The sequence below is a fragment of the Lutra lutra genome, chromosome 8 (genome assembly GCF_902655055.1).
Source record: "Lutra lutra chromosome 8, mLutLut1.2, whole genome shotgun sequence".
Classification (NCBI taxonomy): Eukaryota; Metazoa; Chordata; class Mammalia; order Carnivora; family Mustelidae; genus Lutra; species Lutra lutra.
The window spans coordinates 124,919,317-124,946,279 of record NC_062285.1 but is presented as its reverse complement, the minus strand read 5'-3'; the positions used below and the strand labels follow the sequence as shown (position 1 = coordinate 124,946,279).

Genomic DNA, 26,963 nt, shown 5'->3' with positions numbered 1-26,963 from the left:
GTGTTCCTTAGTAGTTTTTTGCTTCCCTACATTGTCAGACACCCAGAACGCACCTCCTATATTTTCTACTACAGCAATAGCAGAGAAAGCAAAACCACTATGAAATACAAAATCATCATTAGAACATCAGCAAAATGGCCAAGATAAAAAGTGAGTTCAGTTTTCTGCTTACAGACGTGGGTGTAATTTCATGCCGGGCAGCAGTCTCCCTTGACGTTGAGAGGCGGGATTGAGAAGTCGCTATGAGCACAGACAGAGGGGCCAGTAATTGAGGATGGTCCTGGGCAGTGATTACGTGTGTTTCCTGTCTGCATACCGGAGAAACTAGGAATACCCCTGTGGCCCTGTTAGGATTCAGTGAAAAGTTGGAGAATTACCACCATAAACTTTAAAGTTACAGAATCCTGCAACTGGAAATGCTAATTGCACAAAACTACTTTTCCTCTTGCTGTTTATGCCACCCCAGTGTGCTCATTTTCTCTGTCCCTGTTCAGTTGCCTCCTCTGTGTTTGTAGGGCTGACAGGGTGAGCTGTGGCTTGGCAGGAGAGACAGACAAAATCAGTAACGAGGAACAGTGATTTCGATGCCGGCAGGTGTGCCCTCAGTGGGAAGGCATAGCGGCCCAGGAGTTTGGAATCAGACAGGGCTAGATTCCCATCTGAATTGAAGTGAACTTTGAAGAACAAGTAAGAGCTAACTAGATGAAGAAAGGCATTCCAAATAGATGGAGCATGCAGAGGCATGGAGTGTATTTTTTTAATTAATTGATTTTAAAAAGTTACCACATACCATGTCACTCACTTTAAAAGGCGAGTTCACAACTTAGAACACGGTGCTAACATCATTTATTGCAGGACCTATGCACAGAGATAAGGGTATTGAGAGTTCATCTGACAAGATCATGGGTAAATACATTGAGGGATTACATTTAGGAATTAGAAATACATTTAGGAATGAATGACAGTTGTCACAGAAAAGCAGTGAACGTGTGATATACTTTCTACCTTCTTTGGCACGCATTTGTACTTACCTTTAAGTCTGATGTGTTGCTTTTTTTTATTTCAAAGTAGATTATAAACCAATCCATGAGTTGAGTCCTTGTCTGCTTTCCTTGAGTCATGAAAAAGAGCAAATGTGCTCAGTAAGAGTCATTGACATAGCAGGACTCTGTAAACTGCTGTAGCAAACAGTGTAAAATACACCATGGGGATGCGGGTGGCCAGCCCAGGGAGAATCGAAACCTTTACTGGAGGCTCAGTTTCTTTCCATTTTTTTTAAAAGGAATCCTAATTTGAAATTAAAAAGTGTCTATATTATTTTCTTTCTGGCTCTGTCCTAGGTTTATTTGACATGGCCTGTGCCAAATTGTGCTGAGGGCTGCCCGGGTTCCTGGATTAAAGACGGCTATTGTGACAAGGCTTGCAATAATTCAGCCTGTGACTGGGATGGTGGTGACTGCTCTGGTAATGATGTGCTCACATGTAATTTATTCATGTTTGCTGACTTTTTTTTCGTTCGTATCATCACTGAATAGGTACAGTGAGTTAAACATTCTTCCTGTATTAAAACAATACATAGAGTAATCCATAGATTCTGGATGTAATGACTAACATCCCCAGGTGGCTCGGTTTTTTCATATTCTCCATTGTTGAGGGCATATTCCCAGGCTGGCCTTTTATTATTTGAATGAAATGCCTTTTATTATTTGAAATTAAAAAATCAGGAATATCTTTAACTATGTAAAGTCAAGAGCAAGAATCACTCTAACTGGTTCCTAGGAGCTCAAGGCTGGTGGCTTTCAGCAGCAGCTTTCTGTCAGTGATCTCTTCAGCATCTCCTCTCTCTTACATGGTTATATCTGTATTTGTTTATAATAGCATGTTTTTACATTTATTGATTGCCTTTCAGTTTATCAAGCATTTAAGTTTATAATGCATTTTCCCGTGCTCGCTTCAGCAGCACATATACTATAATGCATTTTCCCTTATCCACTTGAATTTCTCAGTCACCTAAGAAGGAGACAGTATGTGCACAGATACTATCATCCCTATATTCCATATACAGAAACAGATTTGAAAGAGTGCGAAGTATTAGAAGAAACAAAGCTTTAAGTTGTGTTCTATCTGATGCACTTTTGAAAAATGTAAGCAGCCTCAGTGAGAGAACACAGACATGCCAAGAAGATCCGTGCAGTCCAGAGACTTCAGCCCCTAATAGAACATTAAGGTTTGATGATGAGGCTGGCACCCCATATTAGACATGTTTTGGCAGTTCTGACAGTCCGTCTTCAGAATAATCTCTTCCTGTTTGTCTGCTCGTCCACATACACCTCCACATGCCCCTGTAGGCAAGTTTGTACTTCAGGGTTGCACAGCTCTAAGTGCCAAGGCCTGGTCATCCCATGCCCAGTCCCCTGTCAAGTGATTTTCCCTTTTCAGTTTGTTTTCTTCTTAAGGTACATGAAAATTTCTGCTAAAGAATGGGGTGAACCTTTTCTGACTGAAATGCAGGCATCAATCTTGATAGCACTACTGAGAAAGAAGGAACAGTCCTTTTCCAAGATAATAAGCACAACAAGATTCTGTCTTCCTCCTCCCCCTACAGGTAACAGTGGTGGGAGTCGCTATGCTGCAGGAGGCGGGGGTACCGGCAGTATTGGAATTGGACAGCCCTGGCAGTTTGGCGGAGGACTAAATAGTGTCTCTTACTGTAATCAAGGATGTGCGAATTCCTGGCTTGCTGATAAGTTCTGTGACCAAGCTTGCAATGTCTTGTCCTGTGGGTTTGATGCTGGCGACTGTGGGCAAGGTATATTTAATCACGTAAAAAGATACTTAGAGTAAGGGGATCAAAATCCTTGATAAGTAAAGGGAGGTTTGTATTGTTGTTACTTAAAGTAATTGTTCTGTATGAATCCATTGCCCATCATTGCATCCAAACCAGGTGTAAGTGAAAAGAGAGGACACAGATCTTTAAAAAACAGTAGACACTAGAGCTGCATCTTTGCCTGTTATTGTTCCAGTCTGACTTATTTTGTACGAGGCAGATACACCTTCATTGAAAATATATGGCAGAGGTTTGATTTAGAAACAATAGAAAGAGACCAGTAATACACTAAGTAAGAATGGTTTGAACTCTGGATCTTGATAGCTTTTCCCTGGAGGTCATTTTGGCAGAAGGTTGTATTTTTTCAAATGGATACAAAGATGAGAGTTGATCAGTGGAATTTACCCTATCTCTTTAGTCAGTTAGACTCAGCATTCCACGTTGATAATAGTGATTGCTTCAGATAATAAAATGAGCCCCATACCAACAGCTCTTGTGTTAAAATGTTTGATTATTCTGAAGTCAGTGTAAAGTCATTCTTAGAAAGTGAAAATCCAAACCCTAAGAATTAAAGGAAAAGGAGGTGGAAATGCCTCATTTTTAAAGTCATGTTTGTGTTTTTTCCTCTAGATCATTTTCATGAATTGTATAAAGTAACTCTTCTCCCAAACCAGACTCACTATGTTATTCCAAAAGGTGAGTGCCTGCCTTATTTCAGCTTTGCAGAAATAGCCAAAAGAGGAATCGAAGGTGCCTATAGTGACAACCCAATAATTCGACATGCTTCTATTGCCAATAAGTGGAAAACCATCCACCTCATAATGCACAGTGGAATGAATGCGACCACAATACATTTTAATCTCACATTTCAAAATACAAATGACGAAGAGTTCAAAATCCAGTTAACAGTAGAGGTTGACACAAGAGAGGAACCCAAAGTGAATTCTACGACCCAGAAGTCTTACCAAAATTTGGTTAGCCCCACAACACTTCTTCCAGAGGCGGAAATACTGTTTGAGGATATTCCTGAAGAGAAACGCTTTCCAAAGTTCAAAAGACATGATGTTAACACAACAGGAAGATTCCAGGTGGAGGTGGAAATTCCCTTGGTAAATATTTCACTCCTTCCCAAAGAAGCTCAGTTGAGTCTCAGTAACTTGGATTTGCAGCTAGAACGTGGAGACATCACTGTGAAAGGATACAACCTGTCCAAGTCAGCATTGCTGAGATCATTTCTGAGGAACTCACCAGGTGCTGAAGTAAAAATAAATCAAGCTTTAATAACAGATGAAAGAAATGACAGTGTAGAGGCCCCACTGGAAAAACAGGTTCATAAAAGCACCTTGCCGAAAAGCTTGGGAACATCTGAAAGATTACAGAGGTCGACTTTTTCAGCAGTGACAATGAAAGTGAATGGTCACTACCAGAGTCAGAATCCACCCCCAGACTTAGAAATCGAAGAAAAATTTAAATCTGAAATTCTGATCCAAAAAGTAAGAGGTGGAAGTGTATCAACAGAAAAACTCTCATCTCGGACTATTCCACTGGAAAAGCAGATTACAAAAGAAAAGAAAATCACAGGGAAAGAACAAGAGAAAAACAGAATGGAGGAAAATGCAAACAACTACATAGATGTTAATGAAGTACTACCTGGAAGAAAACTGCAGCATTATACAGACAGTTACCTGGGCTTTTTGCCATGGGAGAAAAAAAAGTATTTCCAGGATCTTCTTGACGTAAGTTACATCCAGCTTTCGTCTTTCCCATGCTCAGAAAAATAAATAACCTTGTAAGGGGTAATTATATAATAATAGGTACTGTTTATTCAGGACTTCCTGTGCCAATCACTGAACTAAATGCTTTTTCTTACATGCTTTTATTGCCCCAACACCCCTAACAATAAAAATACCTTATAAGGTTATCTACTAGTATGATCCTCATGTCACAGTTTAGGAAACAGCTTAAGCTAATGTGAGTGAGTAAGGGAGTAAGCCAGGGGCATGCCCTGAGTAAGTAGTAGAACAGGGATGGTATCTTCACTTGACATGTTGTGATTTCAGAAAATGCTTCTGCATATGCTGTGTGAATCAGATCTGATTATTTTTTCAATTTTACTGATTTAAAAAAAAAAAAACAACCCCAGGGTGCAAATAAATTAATTAGCTTCCAGTGTGAGCCAAGCCTCAGGGTTCAAGTGCTCACTCTCCTGTACCATGGTCTCCATGGTGCCATGTTGTCATCTGAACATCTGCCAAGTGCTGTCACTGTGTTCACTGCAGGGGAAAGCAAGACAGATTTGTGGGTAAATAATTGTAGCGACGTGATAGATGTCTCCTGAGGTTGGGCAAGGAGTCCAAAAGGAAAATTTCTTAACTTTGCCTAGAGGTATTGGAGAAGGCATCCATGAGGAACTATCCTGAACTATCTGTGAGGATAGTTCCTGTCAACTATGTAGGAATTGACAGACCAAGAAAAACCCTGTCTGTGGTCGAGGCTGGATCATGAACAGAGCACAGCCATGAGTAGGTGTCAGGCTGGGAAAAAAGAGGCTGAAGAGGGGAACTTATCTCACTGTCTTTGGAGAGTATCTTATCCCTGATACAGTAGTCCTTTACTAATTGAGTGAAGCACTGCAAAGTTCTTATCTGTGATAATATCCCTTTCATTACTTTAAATTAAAAAATATTATAGACTAGTGGCAAAAATTGCAAGCAATCCAAAAAATATACAGTAAAAAAGGGAAAGATCTTCCTCCTTCCTTCTTTTATTTTCTTACTTGAAATAATCACTAGGAATAGTTTGGTGGGTATTTTTCCAGTATTTTTATATAGATATGCAAATATACAAACTATATTAATATGTGTTTTGCAGCAGTGAAATAGCACTACACATACTGCTCTGTGGTTGCTTCTTGATCTAGTAGTATGTGAGCAAACCCATGCTAGTGTCACTGTGTTTTTTAAGAGCTGTTTGTTTTGCAATTACAAGTAGTGTTGCAGTAGATATTCTTGTACGTATAGCTTATTCTTGAGGAAGTTTCTACTTATGTAGGTGGAATTGCTAGGTTAAACTTAAATTTTTTTTCCTGTGTCCTTCTAGAATGCCATACCACTTCACACTGCCACAGTGTACAAAAAGTGCTAGTTTCTCCACAGGCTAACCAACAACAGTATCAATCTATATTTTTTCACCAGATTGAGAAGCAAAAATATTTCACCTTCGTAAAGTGTATTCATATATTCTCTTAATATTCTTTGCCCATTCACTTAGTTTTGCCTCTTACTGGTTTTGATTTTGACAGGGTTCCATCTTTATAATATTAACACTATTATATGGTGAAGCAATCCTTTTTTTGGTCCTTCTGTTCAGAACTCAAGTGCTTACTGCTTAGATGTCACCAGTAGAAATAACTTGATATTGAAAGTGCTAATAAATCGATCAATTAATTAATTAATTTTTATTTTTAAAGTAGGCTTCAATGTGAGGTCTGAACTTACAACCTGAGATCAAGACCTGGGCCAAGATCAAGAGTCAGATGTTCAATCAACTGACCACCCAGACGCCCCTGTCAAACTTACTTTCAAATAAATTTTTTAAATACTGCACTGAATTGGCTATGCAATTTCATGCTTGGTGACTAGTCCTTGAAAAATACCCTATAAATAGACCTCCTTCACCCAACTGTTGTTCACAGACCAGTGCTGGTGATACTTTCACTGAAATCGAGTTTAGTCCTACTCTTAGGATCCTTAAAGTGATCTGTTGGTGCTCATTTATTTGTCACAGTTAGTGGTAGGTATATAAAATAGTACTTATCTCTTGTTAACAAAGTACACTTGTGCAGTAAACATAATGCTATGTTACATGGAATTCTCTTTTCAGGAAGAAGAGTCATTGAAGACACAACTGGCATACTACACTGATAGCAAACACACTGGAAGGCAGTTGAAAGATACATTTGCAGATTCCCTTCGATACGTAAATAAAATTCTAAACAGCAAGTTTGGATTCACATCTCGGAAAGTCCCTGCACACATGCCTCACATGATTGACCGAATCGTTATGCAAGAACTTCAAGATATGTAAGTCTTGCTTATTGTGTGAGTTGCTTGCACGTGCTCAGAGTTAAGTCTGCTTACAATGGACATCTTTGCTGTGCTTGATGTATGGCTCTTACCACTTGACAACTGGTATGTTGAAGGTATCAGCGAAAGAAATGGGAAAGAAGATTCTAACTCCACAAATGTTGGAATATATTTGAATATAGATTAATGTCTATATATACTTTAAGTATCCAGAGCTCACTGTATGTTATGTTTGGACAGGTTCCCTGAAGAATTTGACAAGACATCATTTCACAAAGTGCGCCATTCTGAGGATATGCAGTTTGCCTTTTCATATTTTTACTATCTCATGAGTGCTGTTCAGCCACTGAATATATCTCAGGTTTTTGATGAAGTTGATACAGACCAGTCTGGTGTCTTATCTGACAGAGAAATCCGAACACTGGCTACCAGAATTCACGACCTGCCTTTAAGTTTGCAGGTGTGTTTTGTTTTGTTTTTCTCTCCTGAACCTTCTCTTTTCTTTCACATATTTTGTTGTAGTGCAAGTAAGAGTAATTCTTAATATTTAATGGAGGTATTCACAACTAGTCCATTTTTAGTGCCAGAATTAAAGCCAAATTTGAGGTTCATATTTTATGAGATTACATTTTTAGGCCTGAAGTAGGTGTTCTGCTATTATATTATCTGGAGAAGAGCCAGACCATCCCTGCATATAAGATTCTCGTGACAGGTTCATTCAGGAGCTTCAGGTGTGGCCCACTGGAGCTATGTCTCAGCCAAGCCTGGGTTGTTGCACAGTCCCCTTGGTCACAGCATCCTGTAGTCCGAGGAGTAGGAGACTTGTTAGTGGGGATTGCCAAGATGAATCTGACTGCAGGACCTCCCATCTGGGGCTCCCCCAGACCAAAAAGTGCCTCATAAGCCAGTATGTTCTACTTTGAGATAAAGATGAAATATTTGTGTTTGTATTATCTCATTCTGTTCTTTTTGGGATGTTTTTATTTTAGGAGTCATGTAATCAAACTCCCCTTGAAGATAGCATTTAAAGAAATTTTGGAGACTTTCACATAATTTTTATTTTTAAAACCACAGTTATTACTCGTACATATAAGGTTTATCCTTTTATTTTGCTTTATTAGGATTTAACAGGTCTGGAACACATGCTAATTAATTGCTCGAAAATGCTCCCTGTTAATATCACTCTGCTAAACAGTGTTCCACCAACTCAGGAAGCATACTATGATCCCAATTTGGTAAGTGGCATGAGTTCTTTTGTGTAAAAAGGAAGTATATCCTTATCAAGTATTATCTATACCAGTTTTGTATAGCATTTCAAACACATGAAGCAGACTATTTATATCTTCGGTAGACAGCAGAAGTTCAGATAATCCGGAATCATTTATATCTTTTCCTTCTCCTATCTAGTGGATGTTAAGCTAATATTGAGATTAGTTGCTAATATTCTATAATCAGACATCTGTTCATTAAGGACAGCAGAGGATAGCCAATGAGAATACTTCAGAGAGTTTTGCTTGTGTTCACTCTCACCCAAGACTTCTGTTTCCCCCACCTGTACTTTCATTTCTGTCCCTCACTGTCTTTTCTCCTTCCCTTTTCTAGCTTTCTCTTATAAACTTTGTGTTCCTAGTAAGACTTTACAGTTACCAGGCCCCTGCGTTTACACAGAACTTGCAGAAATGTGTTCCTCCCTAAGGAAGGTGATTTACACATAGAAAACAGTTATTATTCTTGTCCTGTTATAGACATGATGAAAGATTATTGAGATTTAGTTTGCTTTTGAAATGCATACATTTTCTTTCATTAGCAGAGTATTTTAGTATTTGCTAGCTTTCTGGCATGAGATTTAGAATCAGCAAATACCCTTTTAAGAATTAAGTAAAGGTTGGGCGCCTGGGTGGCTCAGTGGGTTAAGAATTAAGTAAAGGCTGCTTGCTAATGTTAAGTTAGGCTTGAGGTTCATACAAATAAACTACTTGGAGCATCAATACTAACAGCATTTGTTAGCATTACTCGAATGAACTCTTAGCAAGGTGTTGGCTTCATCACTATAATTAACTGTGATTATACCTAGGATAAAGTATTTCCCAATTAGGTTAAGAATGACAAGTTAGCTTATGAGTATGAATGACATAGACCAGTTCATTACAATTTATGTTAGAAATTTATTCTACCAGTAACTTACAAGACTTAACAGTGTATAGCAATGTGTGATTAAAATAAAAATTTATTTACAAAAACAGGCAATTAGCCTGCAGGCTATTCCATGCCAATTTGACTTTTTCAAATACTGAATTAAAGTATTTGTCTTGATTACGGAGTCTTTGGTCCCTCCTTAAATTTTGCCCTGAGGTTAGTGTTTCACCTGTCCCACCCAGGTCTCGGCCTGATGCATTGTTGTATTTTCTCATAGCCACCAGTCACTAAGAGTCTAGTAACCAACTGTAAACCAGTAACTGATAAAATCCACAAAGCATATAAGGACAAAAACAAATATAGGTAAGTTGTACATACACTTTCTCTGTTTAGTTTAAGAATAATTGTAGGAGTCTGGCATTTTCATAATTTTACAATAGTTTATTTCCTAAGCCTTCTTTTAAAATTTATATGAGGTGGTTTTGTTTAGTAATACCAAAAGAGTAAGTCATTCTCAGGATATTGACTGTTAAAGTTTTATAAAATACTTTTCTTATTTAAATTCTGTTTTTATTTCCATGTAAATATTTACACTCTTTAAATATGTTTTGATAATTAGGTTTGAAATCATGGGAGAAGAAGAAATTGCTTTTAAAATGATCCGTACCAATGTTTCTCATGTGGTTGGCCAGTTGGATGATATAAGAAAAAACCCCAGGTACTTTTTTCTTAACCGGTAAACTTTACTCTTTTGAGTACTTTTAGGTTCACAGCAAAATTGAACAGAAAATACAGAGAATTCCCATAACCTTAAAAAATGATCTTTTTCTTTTTTAAAATTTTTTATTAACATATATTATTTGCCCCAGGGTTACAGGTCTGTGAATCATCAGGCTTACACACTTCACAGCACTCACCAGAGCACATACCCTCCCCAATGTCCATAACCCTTTAAAAAAAAAAAATTGAGAAGAGAGTGTGTATGCACAAGCCAATGGGGAAGGGGAGAGGCAGAGGGAGAAGCAAACTCCCTGCTGAGAATGGAGCCCGATGTGGGGCTCGAGCTCAGGGCCCCAGGATCATGACCGGAGCTAAAGGCCGATGCCTAACCAACTGAGCCACCCAGACACCCCAAAAAATGATCTTTAATTATGCAAATAGACATGATAAAAGGTGACTCAAGAGAAGGAAGTGGCTTATTTTGTTTGGAGCAGATGGAATGCAGAGCAGGCAGAGGGAGCCAAGCAAGGGGCCCAATGTGGAACTCGATCCCAGAACTCTGGGATCGCGACCTGAGCTGAAGGCAGAAGCTTAACTGACTGAGCCACCCACCGTCCCAACCATTATGATTAATAATCACTCAGCTTATAGCTCTCTGTACCTGCTATTCCCTCTGAAAGGAATGCCCTGCTTTAAGTTTTTAGAATATCTTTAAAAAAATAATAATTTCAGTCCTTGCTTTTTGCCCCCCCATTTTGTTGATGTGCCTCCCGGTCGTTTTGTTATATGGAAGAATAGCACGTGAGAATTTGTAGTTTCAGTTGTACCTTATACCTTTATGTCTTTGTGCCCGTTTGAAAGTTTTGGGGTAAGAGAATTCACAGACCTTTATGGTACTTAAACGGACAGGGATTTACTAAAAGGACACGTGGTAAGCCAGGCTTAGTACCTGCCAGGCCCTTGTGATCTTGAACAGATCTTATTTTTAACTCTTGTTTTACTTTTTTAGGTGCTCATTTTTAAGTCAGGAATGGAAAACCAGTGTTCTTACTGACTGAAGTGTTTTTTTTTTTTTTTAAGATTTTATTTATTTACCCGACAGAAATTACAAGTAGGCAGAGAGGCAGGCAGAGAGAGAGGAGGAAGCAGGCTCCCCGCTGAGCAGAGGGCCCGATGCGGGGCTCGATCCCAGGACCCTGGGATCATGACCTGAGCCAAAGGCAGAGGCTTAACCCACTGAGCCACCCAGGCGCTCCCTGACTGAAGTTTTAAGGACAGGTTTGCCCCCATTAACGAGGAGTCTGACTAGGCAGAATCCAGGCTTTGCTTTTCCCTCAGGCCTGTTCCTCTCTGTTGCCCTCCTGCTTTTGTTGGCTTCATCTTCAGGCTGGAGATAGGGGAGCCACAGCAATTCTAGATGTCTCTGCAGATGGAGCTATGCTCTGAGACAAAGGGATTGCCCCTTTGTATGTAGGGTATGCTGTTTCCCCATTCATTCACTCCTTCATTCTTTTTTTTTTTTTTAGATTTGATTTGAGAGAGCAGAAAGAGTGCACGTTGTGGGGAGGGGTACACGGAGGGACAAGTATACTCCCCACTGAGCACGGACCCCCCCCCAACCCTATGAGGGGCTCCATCCCATGACCCTGAGATCATGACCTGAGCAGAAATCAAGAATCAGACATTTAACCAGCTGAGTCATCCAGGCGCCCCAGACCCCCATTCTTACATCAGTCACCGTGAAAAGGATTCACATACATAGGAGCTGTCTCTGGGATGGAGTAGGCTTGCCTCCCATTGAGTCAGCTCATGGGGAGAGAAATACTGAGCAAAATGCAAACTCCTCGTAGAAGAAAGGGGATGATGTTTATTAGGCACCCAGCAGGGTCTAATTTAGTTGTTGTCCACACATACCCTTTGTCTCATGCATATACTTTCTTTAATTTCTCCCAACGTTACGAAAAATTTTGGAGATAAAGGAAAATGGAAAAAAATACTACAATAAATCCCATAAATATTTAACCCAGATTTTAAAATGTCAGCGTTTTATTATACTTCCTTGATCTGTCTATATACACACACGCGTGCGCACACACACACACACATACACACAAAACAGGTTTTGTTTTTATTTTGTTGTTGCTGTTTGCTGAACCATTTGAAATTTAGTTTCAGGCATCCATACATTTTACTGGTAATTATTCTAGTACATATCTTCTAAAACAAATTCATTCTCCTTTATACTAAAGACAGTTAACACATAACTAACACACAATCTGTTAACACTAAGTAATACCATCTAATAGATAATCCGTATTCATATTTCCCTAGTTGCATCCAGATGCCCTGTATAGCTATTTTTTTTTTAAATGCAGGATCTAGTCAAGGCTTGTGCATTGTATTTGGTTGATATCTCTTTAGTATCCTTTAATTTGAAACAGTCCCCAAGAGAGTAGATAGGATAATGAATTTTAACCCACCACTCATCTTCAGTAAGAAGTGATTGTTAGAAGTTGTTCTTCTTTCATCTACACACATCCAGTCCTTTACTACTACTTCCTGATTATTTGTATGTAAACCTCGGACATTATTTCATTTTATCTCTAGATATTTAAAATATATTTCTCTATAACAGCTCTTTCAAAATAACCACCATATCATTATTTGAACCTTAATATGATAGCCATCTGGTCAATATACATATTTCCCTAGTTGTCTTTTCTAAGCATTTATGTTTTTTATTGGTTTGAAGTGGTAGCAAGTAAATTCACTGCAGTTAAGTCTATCGGTTTTTCCTCAATCTCTTTTTTTTTTAATTTTTTTTAAAGATTTTTTTTTTTATTTATTTGTCAGAGAGAGAGGAGAGAGAGCAAGCACAGGCAGACAGAATGGCAGGCAGAGGCAGAGGGAGAAGCAGGCTCCCCGCCAAGCAAGGAGCCCGATGTGGGACTCGATCCTAGGACGCCGGGATCACGACCTGAGCCGAAGGCAGCTGCCCAACCAACTGAGCCACCCAGGCGTCCCCCTCAATCTCTTTTTAACCATACAATTTTGTATGTGTATATGAAGAAATCCCTATACTTTGGACTACTTTGATTGTATCTCATGTTCCCACTTTTTCTTATAAATTGGTAGTTGGATCTGAGGGCTTTATTAGATTTAAGTTTGGTGAGGGTTTTTTGTGTTTTTTTGGTCTGTTTTAAATTTTAGCACATGTACTTCAAAAGTGGTGTTATCCCTGCCTGCTGTTTTAATGGGCCCTCAGTTTAGTGACTTTGCCTTGAAGGGAACTTGAAACGGTAGGGAAGCATGACAGTAAGGTGCCAGAGCTCTAGTACCTTAGTTGGAGACATATTAAGAAAAGTCATCAAACTCCTAGAATCTATAGCTGTAAGGTACCATCTTTATCTTAATTATCTCTTATCACTATTCTTAGTAATATAACCATAATAGAACTTGGTTTTAGGTGTTCACCAATTTCTTCTCTGGCTGCCAACAAAATGCTCTAATCAGTAAACTGTATTTATTAAACACTTAATTGGGGACATGTTAAACAGAATCATTAAATTAATTTATTCCAACAACTAGAAGCACTTTTAAGATTATCTTCCCTAGTTCTCTTTGTTTTACAGATGAGGAAAATCCAAAGAAAAATTTTGTAGAACATTCTTCCCCCAGAGAATCGTATCAGCACATATAACAACTTGGAACATGAGTCCATTTAAAATATATTTGGAATCTACATTTCTTGTTTTATTTTGTCAGGATCATTCTCATGATAGCCAATAACCCTGAATCTCTATTTTTCTAGGAAGTTTGTTTGCCTGAATGACAACATAGACCATAATCATAAAGATGCCCAGACAGTGAAAGCTGTTCTCAGGGACTTCTATGAATCCATGTTCCCCATACCATCCCAGTTTGAGCTGCCAAGGGAATATCGAAACCGTTTCCTTCATATGCATGAGCTGCAGGAGTGGTAAGGTCTCATGCTCACGTGTGTGTGTGTGTGTGTGTGTGTGTTTATAAGTGATGAAATTCCTTTAATGTACTATTTGATCTATAATTACTTTGTAAAAATACACTTAAAAGATTTTATTGAGCTTACTGGCCAAGCACATCTGCTGAGTATCATTCATTGCCATCAGAATAGCTACCTTGTTTCTTGAGAATCTGCTATATGGCAGGAGAACATGGTAATAGAAGCTGCATGATTTGCTCAAGGTGAAGTAACTGATAAGTGGTAAATCCCGCCTGATTCCCAGCCTTCCATATGTTCCACTGTAATCCAAAGCTGCTTTATAATGTTTCCTTCATGTCTTATTTTACTACTGTTTACCCCATGCCAGGTGCTGGGAATACATAGATGAAAGGAATATGGTACCAGGTTTTGAGGCCCTCAGTCCCTTCAGGGAGACAGGCTGCAGGGAGACCGTTGTGGTATCAAGTGCTCTGACAGGGTTCAGTGCTACTGGAGTATGAACGAGGGAGCAGCCAGTTCTCTTAGGGGAAGGCACCATTTGGACTTGGTTTTGAATTATGAAAAGGACTTTCCCAAGTAGAAAAGACATTCCTGGTAGAAGAAATGGCATGTGCAAGGCACAGGAGTATAAAAGAGAGTGCCTGGAGAGCAAAAGGAGAGATTGTGAAGGGCTCTATCTGAATTGACTTTTTTCTTTAGAGAATGGGGTTTCCCAAGAGAAATTTTTTTAGATGTTTGTAGTGATGAGACTTGGATGATCACAATCCAAATCCACATGATTTGGAAAGGTAACTGGTGAGGCAGTGTTATCTGGAAACTGGAAGCAGGGAGACAAGTATTAAGCATTTCAGGAGCTCTGAAACAGTGTGTGAACCAAGGACCACAGCTCAGGGAATAGAGAGAAAGCAGAAGACAGAATTGGGAGAGATTGTAGGGAGGAAATTAGCAACCTTGGCAACTAGAACTCTTTGGTGTATTGGAGTTGGGTAAGTGAGCCCATTAGCATGTATATTGCTAATAGCTGTGTATTTTTATTTTGAGAAGGAGAAGTTATTACTAATTTGTGGGTCTTCTAGGAATGGTTTCTCATTTTTACTTTCTTTTATTTAGCTCAGAGGAAAAAGATCTCTGGATGATTTCAAGTGTTAACTCCCCAAATCCAGTTTGTGACTACATTTATCTTCAAGGGCCCAACTGAATAAGAAAGGAGTGGGCTTAAGAATAGTTTGAGAGGACTTTGATTTCTGTGTTACACAAATAAGATGAATCAGGTGTAATTCCCTAAACTGGGGGGCTTCATTTTCTTCATCCTGTTCAGCATCTGTGTCTTTTCTTACTGCTGGGCCTCCACTACCACCTTGCCTTCTAGAAACTTCACTTTTTCTCTTTCCTTTCATGACATTGTGGTTGAGTCCCCTGTCACCTTTCTCTGGTTTCCCAATAGGCTTTCTTCCTGTTCTCCTTCCTTGGGTATAACACTTTCTACACTGTACAGCAGTCTGTTTGGTGCATTTGCCCCTCCTGATTGACTATAAGCTCTCTTCATGGGCAGAGATGGTGTCTTACTCTTCTCTGAGTGCACAGTGCCTTTCTAGCACATAGTACATGCTCAGTGGATGAATGGCTGAGGGAACCTCCAGCTATTATCAGGTTCTCTGGTTGCTGGGACAGCTTAGCTGTATTAGAGCTTCTGGCTTCTTAGCTCTTTAAATTACATATCGATTCTGAATGACACCATAGACATTAGAACTAACTGCACTAGTTGTGATCCTGTTATGAGACATAGGAAATTCAGGAGGAAATTGGAGATACTATTATCAATATGGGACTTGAAGTAGAGACACCTACACAAGATAAGCTGTAAAAGAGAATCTGGAACTCAGCACAGAGGCCTGCATTGATGGCTATTAGAATATCTTCTTTTTTTTTTTTTTTAAAGATTTTATTTATTTATTCATTTGACAGACAGAGAGATAACCAGTAGGCAGAGAGGCAGGCAGAGACGGAGAGAGAGGAGGAAGCCGGCTCCCCGCTGAGCAGAGAGCCCGATGCGGGACTTGATCCCAGTACCCTGGGATCATGACCTGAGCCGAAGGCAGAGGCTTTAACCCACTGAGCCACCCAGGTGCCCCTAGAATATCTTCTAAGCCTTATGTTAAGCATATGTTTAGTCTTCATAATAAATTATTACTTCCACAGTACAGATGAGGAAACTGCTCTACTGCTTCTAACCCCAATATCCTATCTTCAAGTCCAGTTGATTCTACTCTTAGATTATCTCTTCTGTTGCTTGTTTTCTTTCTCTCACTTGTCTTCATTATGTTTTCATACCCAGACTAACACAACTGGCTGCCTGGTCACCTCTGGCCACCTGACATGCATCCTTCGGATGGCCACCATTTTTATTCCAGTTGTCACACATACACCCACACCTGCCATTTCATATACTTTCCCACTAGAGTATTATGTCCAAACCCTATTGCATATTTTTCCAGAATACCTGCAGTTTATGCCCACCTGCCTTGCCATGGCTTTAGCTCTCTTCCTGATGTCCCTAGGCCAGACTTCACTCATTTCTACAGGACTCAGCCTGCTTTTCTATGATGCTCACTGCCTTACTCTGTTAAATGCTTTCATTTAAGGTCCCCACACCACTGCAAGGCTTAAATGAAATACTACCGAATCTGAGGTGCTTTCCTCATTTCTCTGTTTTTCCACAAGACTTTGCTTTTGATAGTACATTTTTTGTTCCATCTTGTGTGATGGCTAGTCATCTGCATGTCAGTGACTCCCCATGCTTACAAACAGTTTAGAGCAAGAACTTCTGGTTTATCTGTCTGTATCCACAGAAAGTGTTGATTAAGTGACTGTGAAGAAATGGATAGGAATGAAAGTGTACTTTTGTTTAAATGCTAAAAGTAATTTTCTTTTTTGAAGTCCTATCCTCTGCCTGGGTAACTTTTATAATTTAAATATAATATTTACTATGATGTCATGAAAAATCTGATCTAATGTGGAAATATACATTGTATTAACATTTTCAAATTGCCTCCAATGTTTTTGTGTTTCACAACTTTAGGCTAAACTAGTATATAATTAATTCTGATATAGTGGTACTATGTACAGAACTACATATTTGCTTTCTTCTTTCTCTGAACAGGAGAACATATCGAGACAAATTGAAGTTTTGGACTCACTGTGTGCTGGCAACATTGATTATGTTTACTATATTCTCATTTTTTGCTGAACAGGTAAGTCTTAAATATTTTATGTGGGGATCAAACATTTATTATGTATGTATGTATGTATGTAGGTATGTATTTAAATATTTTTATTTATTTATTTGACACAGAGAGAGATCACAAGTAGGCAGGCAGAGAGAGAAGGGGAAGCAGGCTCCCTGCTGAACAGAGAGCCTGATACAGGGCTCGATCCCAGGACCCTGAGATCATGACCTGAGCTGAAGGCAGAGGCTTAACCCTTTGAGCCACCCAGGTGCCCCCAAACATTATTTTTTAGTATAAGAATATCTGATTCTTTAAAAAGTGATATGAATTCACAGGAAAATTTTAATTTTTTCTTTTAGCTTCTAACTCAGATATTAATACGTCAAACGGATTTCATAATATTCAGGCAACAAACATAATAGCCTTTTATTCATTAATCTTCTAGATGCACTTTCAGTATTCTTTTTACCTGGAACTCAGTAGATTAACTTGTAGACATCAAGGTAAAACTGAAAACCTCTATTTCTAACCAAAAGACCCACCTAGAATCCTCATCTGATACTGATTTTATATGGTTTTTCGATTTTTCTTTTCTTAAAACCTTTCTAAAAGTGACTGCAGTGACTTATCTTCAGACCTCCTACTCTTCTGTGGACAGTACCCATTTGTGCTCACATTTCTCCCAATTACATTTCCTTTGAATTGCTGGAATTTCTCTCCTTGCAGGCACATATACACAGCCTTCTTCAAGTGAAGTCCCAGAAGTAGAAGGGAGGTTAGTGAGGCAAAAAGAAAGGGACCATAGAATCCTTACTTGGTGTAGGCATGAAATGGTCTGAAGAGAAAGGGAATGGTGTCTGGGCTGACTTGACTTACCTGGGGCAAGCAGACCTCACCTCATCCTCCACCTGAGGTGACTGCTGAGTGGAGCCTTTCTAGCTGTCAATTATGGGAAACTTGCACTGAGTTTACTTAAACTGGGAAGGAGAAGGAGGCTGAAGTATTGAGAACGTTAGAAATAAACAGTGCCTGGGCTTCTTGCCATAAATGGAAGGAAATAAAAACATGGGAGATTGGGCAGGTAAGCAGGACTGCAGTTTAAATCTTCATCCACTTCCTAGCAAATATCAGTTCTGTTCTTATTGCCATTATTCCGGGCTAGTAAAACTCTCCCTGCTCTAGAACAGAGGTCACTGAGGAATTAGGAGTCAGCAGTGTGCCTGCCTCCAATTAGGAGAAAAGATAGGTTGGCTAAAAGGAGCAGCTGACAGCAGTGGGAAGGAATAGGAGTGCCAGTCTTTCATCTGTGTCACTTATACCCATAGAGAAAAGGGAACCAGAGAGGCAAGGAGGGAGAAAGAGGGGAAGAACAGATCCTCTTTTCTCTCTGTCCCGTTGTTCTCAAAAGTCTCAGTGACAAAGAGTAAATCCTGAAAGCAGCTCGGGACAAGAGGTCTGTAACCTACAATGGTAGAAAATATTAGATTGGCAGCAGACCTATCCACAGAGACCTGGCAGGCCAGAAAGGACTGGCATGATATATTCAGGCACTAAATAAGAAAAATATGCAGCCAAGCATACTATATCCAGCTAGGCTATCATTGAAAATAGGAGAGGTAAAAAGTTTCCAGGACAAACAGAAGCTAAAATAATTTGCAAACACCAAACCAGCCCTACAGGAAATATTGAAATGGGTCCTCTAAGCAAAGAGAGCCTAAAAGTAACAGACCAGAAAGGATCAGAGACAATATACAGTAACAGTCACCTTACAGGCAATACAGTGGCACCAAATTCATATCTTTAAGTAGTTACTCTGAATGTAAATGGGCTAAATGCCCCAATTAAAAGACACAGGGTATCAGGATGGATTAAAAAAACAAGACCCATCGATATGCTATCTACAAGAAACTCATTTTAGAACCAAAGACACCTCCAGATTTAAAATGAGGGGGTGGAAAACAATTTACCATGCTAATGGACATCAAAAGAAAGCTGGGGTGGCAAGCCTTATATCAGCCAAAGATTATAATAAGAGATTAGGAAGGACACTATATCATACTTAAAGGGTCTGTCCAACAAGAAGATCTAACAGATTTAAATATCTATGCCCCTAACATGGGAGTAGCCAGTTATAAAAATCAGTTAACAACAAAATCAAAATCAAAGAAACACATCAACAATAATACAATAATAGTAGAACACTTTAACACCCACCCCCTCACTGAAATGGATGGACTATCTAAGCAAAAGATTAACAAGGAAATAAAGGCTTTAAATGATATACTGGATCAGATAGACATCACAGATATATTGACAACATTCCATCCCAAAGCAACAGAATACACCTTCTTTTCTAGTGCACATGGAACATTCTCCAGAATAGATCCCATCCTGGCTTACAAATTAGGTCTCAATCAGTATCAAAAGATTGGGATCATTCCCTGCATATTTTCAGACCACAGTGCTTTGAAACTAGAATTCAACCACAAGAGGGAAGTTGGAAAGAACTGAAACACATGGAGGCTAAAGAGCATCCTAATAAAGAATGAATGGGTCAACCAGGAAATTAAAGAAGAATTTAAAAAATGCATGGAAACAAATGAAAATGAAAACACAACTGTTCAAAATCTTTGGGATACAGCAAAGGCGGTCCTGAGAGAAAGTATATAGCCATAAAAGCCTTTCTCAAGAAACAAGAAAGGTCTCAAAAACACAACCTAACCCTACACCTAAAAGAGCTGGAAAAGAGCAAAGAAACCCTGAACCCAGCAGGAGAAGAGAAACAATAAAGACCAGAGAAGAAATCAATGAAATAGAAACCAAAAGAACAGTAGAACAGATCAATGAAACTAGGAGCTGGTTCTTTGAAATAATAAGATCGATAAACCCCTGGCCAGACTTAACCAAGAAGAAAAGGGAAAGGACCCAAATTAATAAAATCATGAATGAAAGAGGAGAGATCACAACCAACACCAAAGAAACACAGACAATTATAAGAACATATTATGAGCAACTATATACATCAGCAAATTTGACAATCTGGAATAAATGGATACATTCCTGGAGACACATAAACTACCAAAACTGAACCAGGAAGAAACAGAAAACCTGAACAGATCCATAATCAGTAAGGAGACTGAAGCAGTCATCAGAAATCTCCCAACAAAGAGCCCAGGGCCAGATGGCTTCCCACAGGAATTCTACCAAACTTTTAAAGAAGTATTAACACCTATTCTCCTGAAACTGTTCCAAAAAATAGAAGTGGAAGGAAAACTTCCAAACTCATTTTATGAGGCCAGCATTACCTTGATCCCAAATTCAAAGACCCCATCAAAAAGGTGAATTACAGACCAATATCCCTGAACATGGATGCAAAAATTCTTAGCAAAATACTAGCCAGTAGGATCCAACAGTACATTAAAAGGATTATTCACCACAACCATGTGGGATTTATTCCTGGGTTGCAAGGTTGGTTCAACATCCAATCAATGCGATAAAAGACATTAATAAAAGAAAGAACAGGAACCATATGATACCCTCAATAGATGCTGAAAAAGCATTTGACAAAGTACAGCAACCTTCCCTGATCAAAACTCTTCACAGTTGGGGCGCCTGGGTGGCTCAGTGGGTTAAAGCCTCTGCCTTCGGCTCGGGTCATGATCTCAGGGTCCTGGGATCGAGCCCCACATCCGGCTCTCTGCTCAGCGGGGAGCCTGCTTCTCCCTCTCTCTCAGCCTGCCTCTCTGCCTGCTTGTGATCTCTGTCAGATAAATAAATAAAATCTTAAAAAAAAAAAACAAACTCTTCACAGTGTAGGGATAGATGGTACATATCTCAATATCATCAAAGCCATCTATGAAAACCCACAGTGAATATCATTCTCAATGTTGAAAAACAGAAAGCTTTTCCTCTGAGGGCAGGAACACAGCAGGGCTGTCCACTTCCACCACTGCTATTCGACATAGTACTAGAAGTCCTAGCCTCAGCAGTCAGAAAACAAAAAGAAATAAAAGGCTTCCAAATTAGCAAAAATTCATTAAACTCTTACTGTGCAGATGATATACTTTATGTGGAAAACCCAAAAGACTCCACTCCAAAACTGCTAGAACTCATACAGGAATTCAGTAAAGTGTCAGGATATAAAATTTACACAAATCAGTTGCATTTCTATACACAACAAGAGAGAAGGAAGAGAAGTTAAGGAGTCGATCCCATTTACAATTGCACCCAAAACCATAAGATACCTAGGAATAAACCTAACCAAAGAGGCAAAGAATCTATACTCAAAAATTGAAGAAGACAGAAATAAATGGGAAAACATCCCATGTTCATGGATTGGAAGAACAAATATTGTGAAAATATTTATGCTGCATAGAGCAATCTCCACGTTTAATGCAGTCCCTATCAAAATACTGTCAACTTGATTCAAAGAAATGGAACAAATAATCCTAAAATTTATATGGAATCAGAAAAGACCCTGAATAGCCCGAGGAATGTTGAAAAAGAAAACCAAAGTGGATGGCATCACGATTGCAGACGTCAAGCTGTAATACAAAGCTGTAATTATCCAGACAGTATGGTACTGGCATAAAAACAGACACATAGATAAATGGAACAAAATAGAGAGCCCAGAAATGGACCCTCAACTCTGTGGTCAACTAATCTTTGACAAAGCAGGAAAGACTTTCCATTGGAAAAAAGATAGTCTCTTCAATAAATGGTGTTGAGAAAATTGGACAGCCACATGCAGAAGAATGAAAGTGGACCATTTCTTACACCACACACAAAAATAGATCTCAAATGGATGAAAGACCTCAATGTGAGACAGAAATCCATCAAAATCCTTGAGAAGAACACAGGCAGCAACCTCTTAGACCTCAGCTGCAGCAACTTCTTCCTAGAAACACAGCCAAAGGCACGGGAAGTAAGGGCAAAAATGAACTATTGAGACTTCATCCTGATCAAAAGCTTTTGCACAGCAAAGGAAACAGTCAACAAAACCAAAAGACAGCCAGCATAATGGGAGAAGGTATTAGCAAATGACATACCAGATAAAGAGCTAGTATCCAAAATCTATTAACTTATCAAACTCGGGGCGCCTGGGTGGCTCAGTAGGTTAAACCTCTGCCTTCGGCTCAGGTCATGATCTCAGGGTCCTGGGATCGAGCCCCGCATCGGGCTCTGCTCAGCAGGGAGCCTGCTTCCCCCACCCTGCTCTGTGCCTGCCTCTCTGTTTGCTTGTGATCTGTCAAATAAATAAATAAAATCTTAAAAAAAAAAAACTTATAAAACTCAACACCCAAAGAACAAATAATCAAATCAAAAAATGGGCAGAAGACATCAACAGACATTTCTGCAAAGAAGACATCCAAATGGCCAGTAGACACATGAAAAAGTGCTCCACATCACTTGGCATCAGGGAAATACAAATCAAAACCACAATGAGATATCACCTCACACCAGTCAGAATGGCTAAAATTAACCAGTCAGGAAACGGCAGGTTTTTGGTGAGGATGCAGATAAAGGGGAACCCGCCTACATTACTGGTGGGAATGCCAGCTGGTGCAGCCACCCTGGAAAATATACCGGTATGGAGTTTCCTCAAAAAGTTGAAAATAGAGCTACCCTACAACCCAGCAATTACGCTACTGGGTATTTACCCTGAAGATACAAATGTAGTGATCTGAAGGGGCATGTGTACTCGAATGTTTATAGCAGCAATGTCCACAATAGCAAGACTATGGAAAGAGCCTAGATGTTCATTAATAGATGAATCAATAAAGTAGTGGTATATATCTACAATGGAATACTATGCAGCCATCAAAACCCCTGAAATCTTGCCATTTGCAACAATGACGTGGATAGAACTAGAGGGTGTTATGCTAAGCGAAATAAGACAGAGAAAGACAATTATCATGATCTCTCTGATATGAGAAATTTGAGGGGCAGGGTGGGGGTCATGGGGGGAAGGGAGGGAAAAAGTGAAACAAGATGGAACCAGGAAGGAAGACAAACCATAAGAGACTTTTTTTTTTTTTTTTAAGATTTTATTTATTTATTTGACAGAGATCACAAGCAGGCAGAGAGGCAGGCAGAGAGAGAGGAGGAAGCAGGCTCCCTGCTGAGCAGAGAGCCCGATGCGGGACTCGATCCCAGGACTCCAAGATCATGACCTGAGCCGAAGGCAGCGGCTTAACCCACTGAGCCACCCAGGCGCCCCCATAAGAGACTCTTAATCTCAGGAAACAAATTGAGGGTTGCTGGGGGCAGGAGAGGGGGGAGGGATAGAGTCACTGGATTAAGGACATTGGGGAGGGTATGTGCTACAGTGAGTGCTGTGAATTGTGTAAAACTGATGATTCACAGACCTGTACCCCTGAAACAATTATTACACTATATGTTAATAAAAAGTAAATATGTTTGGTAATCACTGTGTAAAAATATGTAGTTAAAAGGTCTTTATGGGCCGAAATAATTTTAGTCCCTGTGTGTTCAAATATTTTGTGGGCATATATCTAGGCATATTGACCCTATAATGAAAGTATTGGTTGGTTTTATTTTGGGGAGGGATGATGGAGACTTGTTTGCTCTATTTTTTGTTTTTTGTTTTTTTTTTAAATGTAGAAGATTGTGGAAATGATAGAGGTCATAGGACTCTAAGTTTAAAGTTTGTCAACATGGAGAATTAAAATTTATTTTGTCTTTGATATTCTAGTTAATTGCACTTAAGCGGAAGATATTTCCCAGGAGGAGGATACAGAAAGAAGCTAGTCCTGATCGAATCAGGGTATAGAAGATCTTCGTTTGAAAATCATCTACCTCAGCATTCACTGAGCATTTTGAAACTCGGCATCCTAGAGATGTCTTCGTGATGTGATGCTTACCCAGCCTGGGGTAAGCCTGGCTTGAAGAAGGAAAAGCATCCAGTACAATACTTGTTTTGTGGCATGAATGTAGCCTACTGACCAGGAATTGTTTAACCAAGACATGGAAAACTTGTGTGTTGAGCAGCTCTGACCTGGTTTTACTTTTAAAGCATTTGCTCATGGACCCATCATTCTTTTTATGAAAAATCTGACAAGATAAAGCTGCCAAGTTCCCATAGCAACTATTTCCAACTAACTTTCACACGAGACGCCTAGGCCAGCTTGGGAACCATTGCTAAGCCATCCCAGTCTTTGCATTCTAAAGCCTTTTGCTGCAGTTTTACATTTTTGGTTTTTTTTGTTTTTGTTTTTTCCATTTCCTATTTTTAAAGTAAGTAGCTACTAAGTTAACTAGTTAACCCTTACTTCTGAAAATAATGAATTGGGATATCTGAACATGTTTTTATCTATGTTATTTAAATAATACAACAATATCACCTTCTATTGGCAATACCTAAATTATGGATTCTATTAACATTTAAGACCATAAGTGGTCAAATTACTGAATGAGATCAATGACTGACAGCTGAAGTACTTTGTGCTTGTTTACTTCAGCCCCTAAGAATGTGATTTCATGCAGAGGCCTAATTACAAAGGGCTAGAGTTAAGTAGCAAAGCTACCTTCCAGATGTAATTATGTTTCAGAAATGTACATATTCAAACAGAAGTGCCTCATTTTAGAAATGAGTAGTGCTGATGGTACTGGCACATTACAGTGGTGTTTTTTTAAATGCTCAGTATATTCTAGTAGCTAGCTCTTTCAGCTGGTTTCGTATAATGCAGAGGTCACCAAACTTTCTGTAAAAAGTCACATAGTAAATATTTGCAGGCCACAGATGTCTCTGTTGCATATTCTTTATTTAGTTTTAGTGGTTTTGTTTTTTTTTAACTTTTAAAAATGTCAAAAAACCATGTTTAGCTTGCAGCTGTACAAAAACAGGCCACCAGCTGGATTTGGCCCACAGGCCATTGTTTGCTGACCGCTGGGATAGAGAATTCGTATTTTTATGTATGAGTAAGCCCTGATGTTCAGCTTTTATTTATATCATCATATGGTGGATTTCTGGAGATTAGATTCCATAAGTCCATTTTGAACTCTAACAGGTATTTTAAGATCATGATCTCGAACAGTATTCTTTTAACACATATTTTGTAAAAAGAACTTGTGATGTAAATAGTGTGTTTGTGCTATGTTATGTATTTCAAAATGTGAAGTCTCATAAAAACTTACATTTTGTCTGATGCTTTGATTTTTAAACTTTTGAGGAATGAGTTTATTGTTATCCAGATTTTGCAGTCACTTGAGGGCTTGTACAGTATATCAGCATCTATGCTGAACACAACTGAACATAAATTGAAAGTAATGTAAGGAGAGAGTAGTACTATAACATACTGGGGAGTGTCATGTTATAGGAGACATAAATTCTAAATGGGATTTATCCTGTGGTAAAAGTTGAGGAGGTATCTGGGTATCATTCTAAATGTGAAGAATTTATTATAGAAAAATTATAGAGAAATTAACATTTGGGTGTGTTTGTTGGGCATTTCTGTGGTTAGATCTAATTTAGAGTTTAATAGGTTAATAGGATAGAAAATAGAATCATAGAATATTCGTAGAATCACTCATCTAAATGACTCTGTAGTGATTCTGTAGAATCATTGGAACAGAAGAATCTCAGAAGTTGAAGAGTAGTTAGATGGTTTCAAAATTTTAAAGCCTCAGAACCATTAAATGAAATTCTGTAAAAGGCCAATATGTAATATAGAAGAAGGAAAAGCTCCTTGTCCTGCTTGACCCCAGGTGATGCCTCCAGACTCCCAGGCCTGACAGGTAGAGATTCAAAATAACTTCCTGGACAACACCCTGCATTCTGTCATCAAAGACACAAGGGCAAGGAAGATGATATGATTTTTCTAAGATCTCACAGCCAGTTAGAGGCAAAGGTAGGTTGGAGCCCTGATTAGGTCTCTTCTCCCATCCCTGCCAGGCTGTGCTGCCTCTTCATGACATACAGGCATGAGTGGGTGAAGAGCATACTCATTGCAGTCAGACTTCTGGAGTTTGAGTCCAAGACCGGGACATTGTTTGACTTTCTCCTAAAATGTGGGAGGTAGTAACTGGTGTCTACTGATAGGCATACGGTGATGATTAAAGGAAATGATATATGTAATACATCTAGCACAGTGTCTGGGAAGTTACTCCTGCCTGGTAATGTCAGTAGTGATGAAAGTTTGTGGGTAAAGGATTGCTGTCCAGAACACGGGTGAGGTTTTTAGTGTAGTCATTAGGATGAAATGATTACTTTGCACTTAGCTAAGAAAGTTAGACATATTCTCATTTTTTATTTTTATTTTTTTTAATTTTTTTTTTTAAAGATTTTATTTATTTATTTGACAGAGATCACAAGCAGGCAGAGAGGCAGGCAGAGAGAGAGAGAGGAGGTAGCAGGCTCCCTGCGGAGCAGAGAGCCCGATGCGGGGCTCGATCCCAGGATCCTGGGATCATGACCTGAGCCGAAGGCAGAGGCTTTAACCCACTGAGCCACCCAGGCGCCCCATATTCTCATTTTTTAAAAAAAAAGTGGTTTTTTTGCCTACTTCCTTGAAGTATTTTTAAAATTATTTCTACATATACAAAAAAGTATGCAGTCTAATGAATAACAGCTCAAGGATTTAAAAGGAAAGTGTAATTATAACTGAGATCAAATTACTTAAGGAAGAAATAGCATCAATCCCACAAAAATTCCTCCAGAGTGTAGAAAACAAAGAAACACACCATCTAATTCATCCATTGAGGTGAACACAGCCCCACACCAAAGGTTGGCACAGTTACAATTAGAGAGGGAAACCATAGGCCATCTGTCTCAAGAATCCCATATGAAAACTAACAAGCCAGATTCTTATATCCTTCAAAGGAACAACTCCTTTTTGATCAAACTACATCTACTGCAGGAATACAAGGTGAATCCAACCTTTGAAAATCAATGCAGTTTATTCAGCAGGACTGAAAAGAGAAACTGCATGATATTCTCAAGGAGCCTTTCTTCAAAAAAGATTATA

General features: G+C 39.1%; 1 protein-coding gene across 3 annotated transcripts in view; it reads left to right on the top strand.

The window, feature by feature from the left end:
• GNPTAB (N-acetylglucosamine-1-phosphate transferase subunits alpha and beta) overlaps positions 1-25,133 on the top strand; it is a 74,895-nt gene extending 49,762 nt beyond the window's left edge. For 2 of the 3 annotated variants that reach the window (XM_047741281.1, XM_047741283.1), the window contains 11 exons: positions 1,341-1,464; positions 2,606-2,809; positions 3,458-4,563; positions 6,710-6,909; positions 7,153-7,372; positions 8,034-8,147; positions 9,326-9,411; positions 9,668-9,766; positions 13,580-13,747; positions 16,911-17,001; positions 23,693-25,133. In XM_047741281.1, the coding sequence (XP_047597237.1) occupies positions 1,341-1,464; positions 2,606-2,809; positions 3,458-4,563; positions 6,710-6,909; positions 7,153-7,372; positions 8,034-8,147; positions 9,326-9,411; positions 9,668-9,766; positions 13,580-13,747; positions 16,911-17,001; positions 23,693-23,770 (2,490 nt within the window). In that variant the 3' untranslated portion in view covers positions 23,771-25,133. The remainder of the gene's footprint in view (positions 1-1,340; positions 1,465-2,605; positions 2,810-3,457; positions 4,564-6,709; positions 6,910-7,152; positions 7,373-8,033; positions 8,148-9,325; positions 9,412-9,667; positions 9,767-13,579; positions 13,748-16,910; positions 17,002-23,692) is intronic. The other variant, XR_007129422.1, reaches the window with a different exon arrangement.
• The last annotated feature ends 1,830 nt before the right edge of the window (positions 25,134-26,963 follow it).